The 15445-nt window shown below is 40.2% G+C and overlaps 1 protein-coding gene across 2 annotated transcripts in view; it reads right to left on the bottom strand.

The window, feature by feature from the left end:
• The window catches only part of adam12a (ADAM metallopeptidase domain 12a), a 75129-nt gene extending 60644 nt beyond the window's left edge, over window positions 1–14485 (bottom strand). For both annotated transcript variants that reach the window (XM_026178433.2, XM_026178434.2), the window contains exons 1-2: window positions 14067–14485; window positions 3327–3448 (exon numbers count right to left, since the gene is read on the bottom strand). In XM_026178433.2, the coding sequence (XP_026034218.1) occupies window positions 3327–3448; window positions 14067–14172 (228 nt within the window). In that variant the 5' untranslated portion in view covers window positions 14173–14485. The remainder of the gene's footprint in view (window positions 1–3326; window positions 3449–14066) is intronic.
• Window positions 14486–15445: the final 960 nt, after the last annotated feature.

The following is a 15445-nucleotide window of genomic DNA, read 5'->3' as shown; positions in this document are numbered from 1 at the left end:
AATGACTCCTACACTGAGACTATCTGTTAAATACACAAGCAATGTTACTTGTCAGATTACATTAATAGGAGATGAAAAAAAAAACTGTCAAGATAGTTAGGCTAGCCAAAAAAAAAAAAGAATATCATATTCAGTTGTGTTTCATAGTCAGTTTTGCAGAGACTTGGTTGGAGATCCAGCAGCGAGGCCCTGGGCCATGCACTGACAGGCTATGTCATCTTACTAGCCCCCAGGATTAGAACAACCAAACCTAGCACACAGATAGGTCTTAGGCCACCGAAGGTTCTTATCTATATCAGATATTATTAGGTCAGCCATGTTGCCTTGCAGTCACCTAGCAACAGGCTAAAATGACGTTCCATACACTTATACTTAAAAAGAAAAAAATCAGTTTTACGTCGTTACAATACCATCTCATTTATATCTACAAAAATCTGTTTAAGGCTAAAATAACTCATTTTACTATATAAACAACTCTGGCCACCCCAAGTTTTTACTTTTCTCAATCTGATTAAGTGTACTAGTTTCCCAACAACACAAACCTGCTAAACAATACTAAGCAATACTGTAGCATGGGTACTAGTGAACTTACCTCTGAACATAGATTACTGCAGAAAAGATACCTGTGCTAATTTAGTTTCCAGATCAATTTGATTCAAATTTGAATCATTTTGAATTTGATATGATACTGTTAATAATATTCTGCAGCACATGCAGAGTATGCATCATAGCTCCAGATAAGTATTCAACATAGCATTTCTACACATATCAGTTTACTACAGAAAGCATAAATCATTGCAATCAGCATACAATAACACGAAAAATACTAGGTTCAATATTACTGGCCACCTGAAATACAGATTTTTTTTATTGAGCGTTAACAGAAACAACTGCTGTGCAATGATGTGCTTTAACTTTGGAATGCTCAAACCTTGTAACAACAAGTTACAAATGAGCGTTATCTTCCACTTTACACACGGTATAAAAACTCAAACCAGGGTTTGGAGCTGTCACTTAAGTGAGCATGCCAAAACCAAAAGAAATCAGTTTAGATTTTGTAAAAAGAATTGTTGACGCTCACAAAGCAGAAGATAAATATACTAAGTTATCACAGTGTTTTCAAGTGTCAAGAACTGGAGTGAAAAGTATGATCAAGAAATTGAAAGAAAGCCACAAGCCTGGCAGAGGTAGTAAGAGGTTGGCAGTGAAAGATTTCAATGACTCTGGAAAGAAAAATAGTGAGATATGTGACTAAAGACCCCAGAACAACTGCCAAGACACTAGTGAATGACTTCAGGAGTTTTAGTCTCAAAGTAGACAATCACAAGAACACTGCACAAGAATAGACTGAGCTTGCAGACTGAGGAAAAACACAACACCACTTCTGCAGAAGAGATCCTTTCAAGGCAGACTGAAGTATGCTAAGGACATTCTGAAGAAAAAAATATGCATATTTGAAGCATGTTCTTTGGTCAGGTGAGACGAAACTAGAGCTCTTTGGCCATAGAAATGCTGATTATGTTTGGAGAAGAGGAGTACAACTAGAAGAATAGTCCCCAAAGTGAAACATGGTGGTAGAAGTATTATACTGTGAGGATGCTACAGTGCATCTGGAACTGGGAATCTCTTCAAGGTGTAAGGAATCATGAAGAATATGAACTAAAACTGTAAGCAATCTGCAGCAAAAGTGAGTCTGGATTATCACTTTGTCTTTTAAAATGATAAAAATAGCCTACACGAAGCCCTGACTTAAATGTCACTGAAAATCTGCAGGGTGAAGGTCCATCCAAGAACACCATCAAATCTGGAGGAGCTTGAGAGTAGGACAAAGAAGAATGGGCTTGGATTGCTCAGGAGGCACGTTCGAGACTTGCTGAAAACTACAACAGGACAAAAGGACTGCAGACTGTTACCCAGCAAAAAATGGAGGCACAAATAACATCACAGAGACTAATAATTTTGACGCTGGTAGTCGTTGGTTTTTGTAAAATCGTTTAGTTTTTGTATGGTAAAAAAAATAATGGAAGCATGCAAAAATATATTGGGATATATGGAAAAGCTGTGTTAAACTGACCCCAATGACCCCATCATTTTGCCTTCCATATAACTTTAGTGTACTAGGAGTCGAGTTGCACTTTTGTTTTTTTGATAGGTGTCAGTTGATCCTGAGACTTTGAACATTGGCTGATTTTTGTATTCATTTTCAGACCAGTTCCTCACCTCACCATTTAAAAGGAATGTACTTTTGCTTTTTAAGGCACTTAACCCTAACCTATGAATTATTCAAGTGTAAAAAAGGCATGCAAATCAAGGGATAAACAAGTGTTGCACCTACACATAACAGAAAATTTAGTAAAAGAAAAATGTTCACCTTTAGGCACATTGAATTTATTAAAAAATAAAAATAAAAAAAAGAAAGAGAATAACAGTTTAATAGGCAAAATTATGATTTGTGCACCATTAAGGTGAGCTATCAGCCACAATGTACAGGACAAAATAAGAAGTTGGAGACCTAAAAAATTATCCATAGCAGATAAACTGTGTATGTAGTCATGTCCTTAAAAATGAGAAAAACAAGTAAAAATCAAGAAAAGACTCAACTCTGACCCTTTGGAGGAGTGCCTGTCAAAAAAACATTCTTAAAGACAGAAAATGGAAAACAAAAGATTGAGGTATGCCAAATTAAACAAGAAGTGGACTGAACATCATTTGAATCAGGTGGTTCAAATATTCTCAATATGGAATATTGGAAATGTAATTTTTCAGCATGACAGTGATTCCAAACATATTGCCAATGCAATAAAAGCATACCTGAATATAAAAAAAAAAAAAAAAAAAACACACACACACACACAATGGATCACTATCAGTCATGGATTAGCTTCCTCAGAACCTGGACCACAATGCATTGAAGCAGTGGTAGATCATCTTGACAGGAAAGCAAGTAAACATCCAAAAAAAAGCTTTGAATTTCCTTCAAGAAGCCTGGAGAACTATTTCTGAAGACTTCTTACCTAAGAGAGTTCGGGCTGTGTTGAAGGATAAAGGTGGTAATACCAAATATTGACTTTCAAGGTTGTTAAAATTGCACAAACTCTTGTTTTTGCCCTGTATATCATTTCCCATTTTCCTAGCAAAATATAAAGAAATGAGATGTGGCTTAAGGCTTACACAACACCATATATAAAAACACACCTAGGTCACAGGTGACACAGTAATACTAATATGCAAAGACAATTGATCCACTGTACGATGAACAGATGCTGAAAAGTAGACGAACAGTAAAATAAAAAAATATAAAAACATAAACGGCTACTATTGTCCACCTGGGATTTGAGCTGGCTGATTGGTTTCCAGTCTTTTCCAACAAGCTGAAGAGGTACTGTAGTCCCATAGTGTTTCTGCCTTGCTGTCGGTCTGTGTGGAACAACAGTGCTCGGAGGATTTCCTATAAAAGAAAATATAAAAACCAAGTGAGAATGCAGAGAAAACTTCAAAGTGTTCTTTATTCTAAATTCTCTCAGTATCTGCAAAAAAAAGAAAGAAAGAAAGAAAGAAAGAAAGACAATGTCCACATTGTGTTCTGTGTTCACAAACTAGAGGAACATTTTCAAAACTGATTTTCTTCAAACAATACTGACAGCGAATTCCTCCTCGCTATTAAATCCTGAGCCTGGTGTTCATTAATAGCATCAGTCAGAGCACAACCTGACAGTGGAGCTGCCTTGTAATATAAAGTGTCACTTCAACAGAATCACAGCGTTTGTATATGTGATGACTTTTCTGCACCACAGCGTGCAATTAATGCTCCCTGAATGTATTTGTTTTTCATAGCTAACAATTATCTACGCTGACAAAATTCCATTTCCATTATATCTAAGCTGTTCCCAAACATATGTTTGTCTTCTTTTTATAGACCATCAGTAGAATGGAGCCCCTCTCCTCTGCCATAAAGACATAAATACAACAACACTAAATGGCACTCTCAGACATCAAGCGATGAAAACTGTTAACTTGTGGCAAAACCGTAACCACCCACTCTCACACTCGAGCTGCATAAATCTCCGTAGTTCTTGACTAATGGAGAGTTTTGAGCGAAGACGGCTTGACTTGCTGCTGCTGCTGCGATAACTCCTAACACAGGGCCAGTGTCCAGAATGCAGCGCAGGGATTAGACGTAGCTTTGGGGCATTGTTCCCAGCACGCTTTTATCTCCTCTCTCACTGTTCTGACAGGGTGTTAACTGAGCCTCCGAATGGCTACAACACTTGGGGCGCTGCTGTATTGCCAGTCATTTAAGAATATATCCGTCTCCAAATCCAATACTCACGTCCCCAAAGTGAGCCGACAGGAAACGGCGGGAAAACAACCACTACCCGAGCAAGTCTACTACCTTTAAGCAAGACAGAAGCTGCAGCTTTTCTAAATAGTACATTATGAGCACGTACTGAGCCAGAATGCAATAGTGAGCCTCTGGAGGACACTGCTAACAGGGTTCCTGCAGTAATCAGCTCCCCGCATTGGGGAAGTTATTTTTCAGCTTGGGTCTCTTACTAAAACAGCAGGGGTTGTTAGAACCATTTGTTTCAGAGCAAACATACTAAATCAATTGTTTGCTTGCTTTCTGTTTTCTCCCAGTGATACTCCATTGAGCACTTCCAAACAGCAGAGAGACAGATTTAGTTTGAGTTTGATGTCAGTGCGTTCGTGGAAAGTTATGCGTGTGGTCGGTCTGTGCATAATATTTTGAACTTGAAACTTTACTCCATCTTAATTTTGAATAACATTCTAAGCACACATAAACATAAAGCAAACTCAAGGGAATATACTCATCCTTGATTATTATTTCCAGCAGATTCAAGGCGCTTCTTTTGAGGTTTCTGTCCCCTGCTGTCTCTCTACACATGACTCACCCATCTAAATTGCTGAGTCTGCCTATTATCCAGCATTAGTAAGCCAGGTCAGGCACAACACACCCCAGCTGAGCTTTGTTCTGGTTACCCTCTGAGGATACCACCACTCTGGAATACATCACAGACCCATTCCAGCTGATAGCAGAGAGCCAGAGGTGACCTGCTCAGCAGTTTCTATGCAACTTCATCCTGATGATGAGAAGCAGGCTTGGGCAAGGACGGAACGGCATAATACACAGAACAACAAGAGAAGCACTCCTACTCTAATTAGTCCCAGAAAACCACACTGTCTGGGGGAGGTGGACATGCTGAGTAAGGGAACAGATGACAACCTCTAAGGAAGGTATGGACAAATAAACACAAGAGACAAGGGGGAAAACTGTGGAAAGCTTTGACAGAGAAAGGTCAGGTTCACATTGTGGTTAGCCGATTTTTGATTTATATTGATGCATGAGCCTCATCATCTTTGGAGACGAGATTCACAACCATACAGCGTTGGGTTCCTTGACTTCAAAGTCCACAAGTGAATAACCCTTTTGCAAATGTGGTGTTCTTTGAGGTTTAATTCCTGCTTTTATGAATGGCATTATATTAGTGGAAATAGTCTGCAGGCTCATTTCTTTTCCACATGCTTGAGAAAGACATTAGGTAAAACTGAAGCATGACAGGACTGCAGTGTATGCAATGTGCAAGTGACTTTTGTTAGCTGGAATGTTATAAGAGCCACTAGAAGCATTAAGGGAGCGGTAAAAGTGGCACCAGATCCCAATGCCTTATTTATATACTCAATAACAGAGAGTGTAAACAGGGGTCTTAATAAAGCAGAGTTTTGGCCATGTTCACCTTCCTTTATGTTCCAGTGTACACAATGAGAGCTTGTACCACTTATATTGCCTCAATAAAGTCAATGCTAGGTGAGAGGTGTGCCTGTGTACTGAGAAATATGACTGTGTGTGTATTTGCCTGCGGGTGACAGAAACGTGATACAGATCCGTGACTGGATAAAGCAATAATTCTGGCTTTCCCTAGCAGCGTTCTTAAGAAAAATAACCAAAAATCTATTACATACTGAGCATGTGTAGTCAGTGTTTTATTATTTTACAGAGCATTACTGTGTTTGACTGGTTGATGGAAGGTGCAGAATATTCACTCTAAGAATAAACTGAGCGATTTGTGGCTCAAGTGCACCAAAGATTTGAATCTGGGATAAATTTGACTCTAGTTCCCGACCCTCAAAGCACAGAGGTTGTTTTAAAAAGTTTTTTAACAAGACTTCGGTCAAGGATTGCTGACGATTCTATCAATAAACCCTGTTGAGAGGAGGCCAGAGTAGCTGGGGAACACATGCAAACTTTATATCATGCACAGTTGATCCAATGACAAAAGATACTGTACTCAAAACTGCAGATTCAGTTTCATTATGGTGCAGAAAGAAAAGTGCAAAGCAAGCCTGTAGGGTATCTTGTGGCAATCCATCTAAAAGACAGATATTTCAAGTTTAAAGTTAAACCTTTTGGTAGTCAAGTCAAAAATATTCCCCCGCTAGAGACAAAAAAATATATCTTTACAAAATTTCAAAGCAATCCATCCATCCTATATTTAATACCTTTCAATTTCCAACTGTAGAGCCATGCGCCCTCCAGGGTTCTAGAAATCTAAGGAAGATCATTGTTTGTTTTCCTGCTGCATTGATAATCTTAGGGACCCTTGAGCAGAAAGCACTGATTTATTGATCTAGAGCAACAGAATCACTGGTGCTAAAACTGGGCAAAAGTCTGGTTGTAAAATTTGCACTTTTTAACATTTTGGCTTCATTTATGCATCTCTGAAAGAACAGCCACAAGACCAGTTTTATCCTAGACATTAAAGAGTCTAAATGTACTTTTTTCCTGATGCTGTTTCACAGTGAAGCATTTCTTGGCATTGTCAGTGCTCCTAAAAGAATGCTTTTCCACAGCCTTTGAGCTGCTGGCCGCAGGGAACAGATGACCTTCCTCAGTTCTTAGCAGATCTCAGACATATTCTTACCAGCCTGTCACAACTCCAGCTCTTCCCTTTTTCCTTCTATCCATCACACTAAAACAAATCAACACAATTCTTCCTCTTTATTATATCCCAGAGCCCAGTTGTTTGGAACCACAACTCTCTCTTTGACAGACAACCATATAATAATGTATTCATAACAATTGTGGTTTTTCCAACACAAATGGCATGCTGTTCTTTTTATCTGCGTACTTGATGAGGCCGTGCCCCTCACATGCATGCAGGTCCTCACTGAGATGGGATACAGGCTTCACATATGTGGATACATCAATCAAGAGCAATCCAAATGACAGCCATTCTTAGCCTGATGACTGGCACAACAAAAGCCCACAAGGACACACTCCAAAGTGACTTTGACAGCAATTCTCTCCGATCTTGAAAATGTTAAGATTTGAAATGGGAAAAACAACGCCTTTGACAGCCTCAAGGAGACTCTTTGACAAGCAAAACCCCATCAACGGTACAAAAACAAGTGAAGAGGACACATACATCCACAACTGTTTTAGACAAGTTTATAGTGGTGTGAACCAAGCAACATTAACTCAAGCACCATAGTGTCAAGTACCATCTGAGCTCCTTGTCCTTCACACCACTACAGTTTAGGCAACACTGAATGCCATAAATCAGTGCATAGTGAATAAGCATTTATGTACCAATATAGATTCTACTTGTATCAGTGATAAGTTTCGTATTTCTACACAATAAAGATAAGGAACAGCAGGAAGAAAACAATCTCAGTCTAAATCTGGAAACCATATTTCACTAGGATTGCAAAGTGGTAATATTACTCATTACAAAAACATGGCTCTCTCTGACAATGTAACAACACCCTACGTTTATGCAACCTCTATGGTATACAGTATCCATCATTTTGCCTATATATTGCATTAAACATTAAGCATTACTGGTATCGCTGGTCCTGCTGTGGAAGCTGTTCAGAGGGGCATATTGGAACAGTAGAAAATTAAAATTCAAAAATGTTCTGCAATTTGTAACCAATTATTGCCCTGAAGCTTATCTGCTCTGCCAAAACTGGCATACACACACAAAAAAGATTTATAGAGTTGATAGACTTTTTATAGGCAGCATAACCTGTAGCTCTAGGCTGCTGTTAATCGTGACATAACTTAAAAATCATTAAGGCTTCTACTTTTCTACTTTTGTCCACCAGAGAAAGATCCAAAATCTGTAGAGATAGCATTTTTTAGCACTGGTAACTTCCTGGTTTCGGTATGTAATTTCACGAGTAGGGACCAAAAACATTTAAACGTGCTTGGTTGCATGCAGATCGAAAGTCCTGCTTTTATCTGACAGTTCAGCTTAAATGTGTCTTTATTTACAGTGTGAAAATAAACAATGCAATGACTTGACACATGGAACAGGAAGTCTTGGAACAGATTTACACATATCTCTTGGCTACCCTGGACCCCTGAAACACTGGCCAATGCCCCCAGAGGCAAAGTCAACAGCAGAATCAACTAAAATGTCTAATGTCATGTAAAGTAATGAAACATTAGCCCCATCTTGAACAGCTACTGCAATAAAATTTTGCTTGACTATTATTCTAACAGTAGTAGTACAAAGTAATACAGTACAGGGTGTATTTAAATGCTTGAATACTTGCAATGGATTACTTTTAAACTGCCGTATAGGTGACTTAACTAAGACTACAATGGAAAAGCAAGAAAATGGACGTGAAATAGGAGCATGTGGGATTAATTAATTAGAACAGAGTAATGAGTTCAGTCGACCTTCTGCATGTGGAACTATGACACAACATGAGGGGGGGAAAAGCATGAAAATGTCATGTCCTTGGATCCATATGGAAATGTGTTCTTGATAAAGCAAATCAAATAAAAAGAACACTTTTTTTCTGCATCAAGAGCATGTGTCCGCAGATGCTTACTGTCTTTAATCAGAGCTCTGACTGGATTGGGGACACGATCCAGAAAAGTTTCTAAGCCCAAAATTGGTTCTGACATCAGGCCATGGGGCAAGAAAGAAGAAGAAAAAAAATTGGCTATTGTTCATTTATTAATGGGTGATTGACAAGCATATCACGAACTCAATTTATCCCCAATCAGAGTGGGCAATTTATGCTAATTCAAAGAGAATGGGAACAGAATGATGAACGATACATCGAAAGGAAGATCCATCAAGTAGACACTTTTTCGTAAATGACCTTGACACTCAAAAGCACTGAACTTTGATCGTGTTCCTTATCTCTTTGAGTCCTTGAAGATCTTCTCTAGGTCCAGGGTGAATTATTATCGTGGCATTACTGACTTTTTTCTAAGTTTCTTTTATGCGTGTCAAGAACAAAAAATGCCCATCTCAAATTCCAACAGTCCAAGATGAGATCAGACTGCTTGTTGTGGTTAGCCAGCTGAGTAAAATCAAAGCATATTCAGAATTAATTCACATTTTTTATATTCTCTAAATCGTTCCAAAAACAAAAATCAAGACTGGCTTCTTTTTTTAGGTTCTCTCATTTTCGTTGTAGAAAGAATATCCCTATCAGCTGAACAACCGCCCCACTTTGAGCTCTTGAAACTAAGGACTGTCACTATTGTCAGGCTTTTTCTTTGTTTTGTTTTTACACTAAGAAGCAGATATAAATGCTAAAAGTAATTGGTACTTGGATCCACATGAAAAAGAGAAAGCCAAGAAAGTGCCACATTTCAAAAACAGGCCTTAAGATCGCGCTCACCACTTTATCGACAAATCCTCTGCTTGTTACCTGTAATTTGTTAGTGGAGCCACAGCTCTGAATTCATAAAGACTGTTCAGCAAAGGTGAAAAGTGCCTGGTAATATTGGCTCGACTCCACGGTAAACACTTCACTCAGTTGGGGGGTCATTATGTCAACACCCAAAGGGTTGCATTAGGGAGCATAGAAACCTGTATGTGACATCATGGTAACAGGAATCTACACATACTGGAAAACAGGGCCTCCTTGAATTAAATCTAATTAGGTAGCAATGTGTCAAGAGCCACAGCAACGTAGGCTGTTAATGGTTGTCATTAATGGAGGATACATTTTTGGGGTGTATATTTAGGGTCATAACCAAATCATTTAACACTAAGCTCCCTCTACCGGTAAATAGCTCTTTTGTATGCTCTCTCTCTCATATACTCAACTCATTTACTGTCACACTACCCTGATGTCAGCACATAATTACTCTATGGGAAATAGATGGTCCTGCAGCAAAAATTTCCCCTTGGCTCAGCAGGAGGTTAACTCTGTCTGAGAAACCAGTGCTGTTACACCTCCGGCTGGGTGACAATGTTACCCTTCCTCCCTCCCAGTCCCTCCCTGCTGCATGGATTGTGCTTGCTGCCTGGTTTGGACGCTTTGCCTCAGCATCGAAGGTCAGAGTCAGGTAGCTTTTAAAGTGGAGCTGCGTGAAAGCTTGTTAATATGGTTCCTGTGATAGATTTCATTTACAACTCCCTAGAAGACCTTTCTGCCATGGGAAGCACATGCCTGGCGCACAATCAAAGCCGCCTAACAAGTCATATAGCTCAAGGATTACAACAGCAGGGACTGACATTTAAGTGTTTGACGAAGCCAAAATAGCTCTGGCATGGTTATTTGATTAATCAATTAGCGCGTCAACAGAAAATAATGCAAATCAGATTTAAATATACATCAATTCTGTTCATGTAACTAATTCATTATGGCAAAAGTGCAAAACATTCGTTTTTTTCTTGGGAGGTTTCATGAAGGGAAAAAGTCATTACTAAATCATACTTGCTCTTGTGCACTCAAGTTAGTAATTTGTGCACACACACTCTTTTGACATTCCCAAATACAAATGTGAGGATTCACATAATTATTCGTCGTATCAGTGTAATTTGTACAGCTTTTGAGGTTTTGTCACACAGAAACAATTGAAGGTGTATCAAATTACAATTTTAAAAAAGGTGCTACTATTTTCTTTATTATATGAAAACCAAAAACAACCAACCCAAACTTTTAACAAGGCTGGACTGGTCAAGGTTGTGCTTCAAACTGTCTTCAGTTTGAAGCACATAGGAGCATAGGTGCCACAAGGCATGATGAGCTATAGTCTGTTGACGGTTTTACACCCATGCATCATGCCTTTATTGTCATTGTACATGTACGGCAACATTATGGATGCTCCTAGCCAACTGTGCAGGAATAAAACACAAATAGTAAGACAGCAGGAATAACTAACAGGAGAAATATATACAATCAAGACAAAGTTACACAAAGTGCTTCGAAGTAGTGCAATGCACTTAGTCTGAAAAGAGTCCGTATGTGAGTGGCCTGAGTGATGTGGGTTACTCAGACCACGGCTCAGATTGGTGAGGTAAGTGGGCAGAGGCGGTGTGTGGGGGATAGTGTTTTTTAACAGTCCGAATGTCACAGGGGAAGAAGTTGCTTTCGAGTCTGAAGGCGTGGGATCTGCCCAGAGGGCAAGGGGTCAAGCAGGTGGTGGGCGGGGTGCAAGGGGTCACCTGTAATGGCCCTGCTTTTTCTGAGACAGGAGGATCTGCCAATGCCCTTCAGAGGTGGCAGAGGGAGGCTGATGATTTTTTAGGGCAGTGATAATTACCCTCTGCGCAGCCATTCTGTTCTCAGTTGTGGCCCAAACACCCAGGCAGTATGAGCGCTAGGAGTGCTAGGAGTCCAGCAGCAGCTCCCAGGTTATGTAAGATAATTTCTAGTATGATTTCTTTCTTTTTTTATAGAGTAATGTATATAATAACGTGATGTTTTTGGGGTGAAATACTGATGGGGTGGAACTTGAATTACCACGGACAGATTTGACACTGGCAAGACATATCACAGCCAACTGACCTCTGACCAAACAAGGGAAGACAGACTCTGGGAATGACATGCTGAGTCGAACTCTGACCTGTCTGGGTGTGAAAGCCAAACGAGAAAGTCCAGAGCCAGGATCAGGTTTCAGCTCGTGTTTTAAACGTTTGCTGGAGAGGTCAAACAAGTCCACGGCAGATTTGAAGAAATTAATGTAACACATGTAGGGTCAGGCCACATGAGCACAGTCCAGATATTTTCCCTCTTATATACAAATATCCCCACTGCGGAACGACGACTGGTTGATCAATCTGTCTTGATGCACAACTACAGATCAGCCAGTTCTTCTTACCAGTCTCCTGGGTCTTAAATATCCTGAACAACTCATCTGGAAGAACTGAATCCATTCGTACTGAGAAGATACTAAATGCCTTAGACCTGAGATGGGTCACATCACGGTGATAATGTCACTCTAGGGGAGGACACTGTTTGCTAAAGGAATTTTTTACTACAGTCCAAAAATATATTCACAGCTCAGCTTTCGTTTGTCAGAGGGTGCAGCACGCAAGCTGCATGCAGCGCTCAAGGCAGAGGCAGTCATGTTGGCCGAAGCAGTACATCTGGCTCGTAAATACTCACTGACACTAAAATGTGTCAACCAATGGGAGGAAATCATTCATAAACGATGCCCAGCCAGGACAGGAACATGCATAAGACAGACAGGGAGAAAATCGACATGAAAGTTGAAGGAAGGGTGTCATTAAATATGTATGCAAACACAACATTGCACTGAGTCGCTCCTTCAGCTGCCTTAGATTTGGATGAAACCCACAGTCTAGAGACGAAGTAGAGCCACATGAAAATGAGCAGTAATTATCCTCACTAATTATGCTTTGCATTAAGTAAGGCTACAACTAATTACTTTCATTGATCACAAAAATTATTTTTTGCACAACTTGTCCAAGAAATCATGAAGAAAAAGAACCCCTCTCAAGTTTAGAAAGTGAAATATACCATCTTTGTTTTGCCTGTTTTGTCTGGTCAGAAATGTCTTAATGATTAAAGGGACCACCAAAATCATGGCTGCAAACTTTTTTGTGGGTTGTAATGAAGAATACCCTCCATCAATTTTCCCCATCAGCCCAAATTACTTAAAAGCTGGTAATATTCTGCCGATACAGACAGTCTCAGACTCTCACAGACCGATCAACTGACAATGATGGTTTTCGATGAGCCCGGCCCCGTGGGAAATGCACATCAAGGCTAACGTCTGACGATGATGAACTGTTGATGAATAAATGAACAACTTCCTTATACTTCAATCCCAGTCTCACACATTTGCCCTTCCTGGTAATTAATTCCCAGGATTCACACAGTGAGTGTCGTGACTGTCAGTGTGTTTAGAAGTTACTGAAATGCAGCTCCTCGACTCACCACAGTTGCAATTTTATTGTGTGTGGCATCCTTGTTGAATCTCACCTAGGGCGTAGAATGCTGGTGACTCAGATGACACGAGCCCAAAGGCTTGCAGTCACAATGCCAGATAAACAAACCAACAAACAAACAAGCACATACTAGTATATAAAAACAACCTGACTTCACATTTGAACATCTCCTCAGTACAGCCCCTTTGTCATGCTGCTGCTGGGAACCCATACATATAATTCAGGCTTCATAAAAGCTTCTCACTTGATTAACTTCAAATCAACTATGGGCTTTTATTTTTAAATTTAACACTAGAGAAACCCTGGAATTGAAAAAGTGAAGTATGCTTAAAGTGCCTTGAAGTATGCTTTTAAAAGCACCAGCAAAACGCCAAAAGTGTTACAACTGATTACTAAAGAGACTTTCAGCACCATCAATTATACAGCAGCTCCTCTTTTTTGCGGTACACAGTGGGTGGACTTGGAACAAAAAATAAAAAAAATCATGTTCTGCTGCTCACACATGGAGAGAATGAGTGTGAACCATGAATTAAGCAAGTTTTTGTACTTGAAGATGTATCCCTGCACCCCAGCATGTGTTACATATCTGTCGGTCTGATGTAGCAACTAACAGCTGCATATATAAAACACGATGTATCCCACGCTGCCAAAAGGGAGACACGAATGAAGAACAGAATGAATCGGAAAAACATATACACAAGAAACACAGTGCATATAGACGGATGCTACAGGGTCATTTAAACTGACAAAAAAAATAAAGCTTTTTCTTCGCGTTTAAAAGAAAACACAGGAAAATAATCTGCTACTTTTACGCACGGACTTTCAGTATACCCTCCCTGGTAACATATGGCAAGACCCCTTCTTTCCCCTTCTTACCTTTGACAGATTTTAAGAGCATCCTGTCACACACCGACAAAGTGACAGTTAAAGCCTGAAGTGCTGTCAAAATAACAAACTTCACACTCCAGCTCTCGGGGTTCATGATGCTGAAGCGTGGAGGGGGACTAGCCAACTGTCTTTCACTGCAGCGCAACCATCATACAGTTCCAGTCCAACAACAGCTGATGTGCAAGAGCCTCCCCACAAATGAAACGACTTCCTGAAATGTGATCAAGTATATGACCGGTGCTTTAGGAAATCCCAAAGACAGCTGATTCGAGTCCACTCACTTCGTCCCCATTCAAAGATGTCCAAGTGCGAAGCCGCTCGCGCGTAAGTAAAAACTGTGGAGAGCGATGAAAATATTGACAAAGGCACGAGCCGCTGCTGTCTCTCAGTCGCCCCACTGGAATGACATCAATTCCACAGCAATTACTGGCGAGGAGTGTTGTCTTATGAGTAGCGACCATGTGCTTCAATGATGCGCTCCGCGAGGTCCTAAAGCCACCGCCAGGGCACACAAATGGCAACCAGGCTGTCAAGTTAGACGCAAAAAACAAGCAATTTCCGGTCCCATTTTTCAACAAGAAGGCAACAGTTCCATGGAGAATAAATAAATAATTTAGGGCAAAATCGATTCTTTTGATGGAAAAAATTTACTGGATTTATATCCTCAAGTTTCATTTAAAGCCATCCTTTTGAACACAGTGTGTTCCAAAAGCTACAGCAAAAACCTGCATGAATCCAATTTAACCAATTTTGTATGCATTTGTTAAAGCATAAGTCTGGCAAGTGCACAGGCTGAGAGATATTATAAGGTTTTATTTTGAAGTTCTTAATTATCGTGAATCATCGGCCCCCATCTCACCCTAGCATCCTCTTGTGTCACCCCAACCCCCTGCATCTTCTCTGTACTCTTCCTGTTTTCCTCCTACCTGGCAGCTCCAACCTCCTTTGCCCAGTTTATCCACAATCCATCCCCCGCACATGTCCAAACCATCTCAGCCATGCTTCTAACTTTGTCTCCAAACCGTTCAACTTGAGGTGTCCCAATACTCATTTTTAGTCTTGTCAGTTCTGGTCACTCCCAACCTATTGGGACTATTATCTTTCTGTCGCAAATCGCCCCTGACACTGGTCCCCACCCACTCCTACCTGCCTGCATTCTCTTCTTCACCTCTCTTGCCCACCGTTCGTTGCTGTAGACGTAGACACCCTTTTATTCTGAAGGTAAACCAGGTTATTTCATTCCTCTTTCCTGGTATTCCTTGATCAACTTCACCCAGGGAGCTTAACAGACCAGCACACACTAAGGCCACATTTGACTATAGCCTCCCTGGGAAGGTGTTATAAGGTAAATCAATTACTTGTTACTC

Source organism: Astatotilapia calliptera, chromosome 8 (assembly GCF_964374335.1).
Source record: "Astatotilapia calliptera chromosome 8, fAstCal68.1, whole genome shotgun sequence".
NCBI lineage: Eukaryota > Metazoa > Chordata > Actinopteri > Cichliformes > Cichlidae > Astatotilapia > Astatotilapia calliptera.
This window is presented reverse-complemented; position numbering and strand designations above follow the sequence as displayed.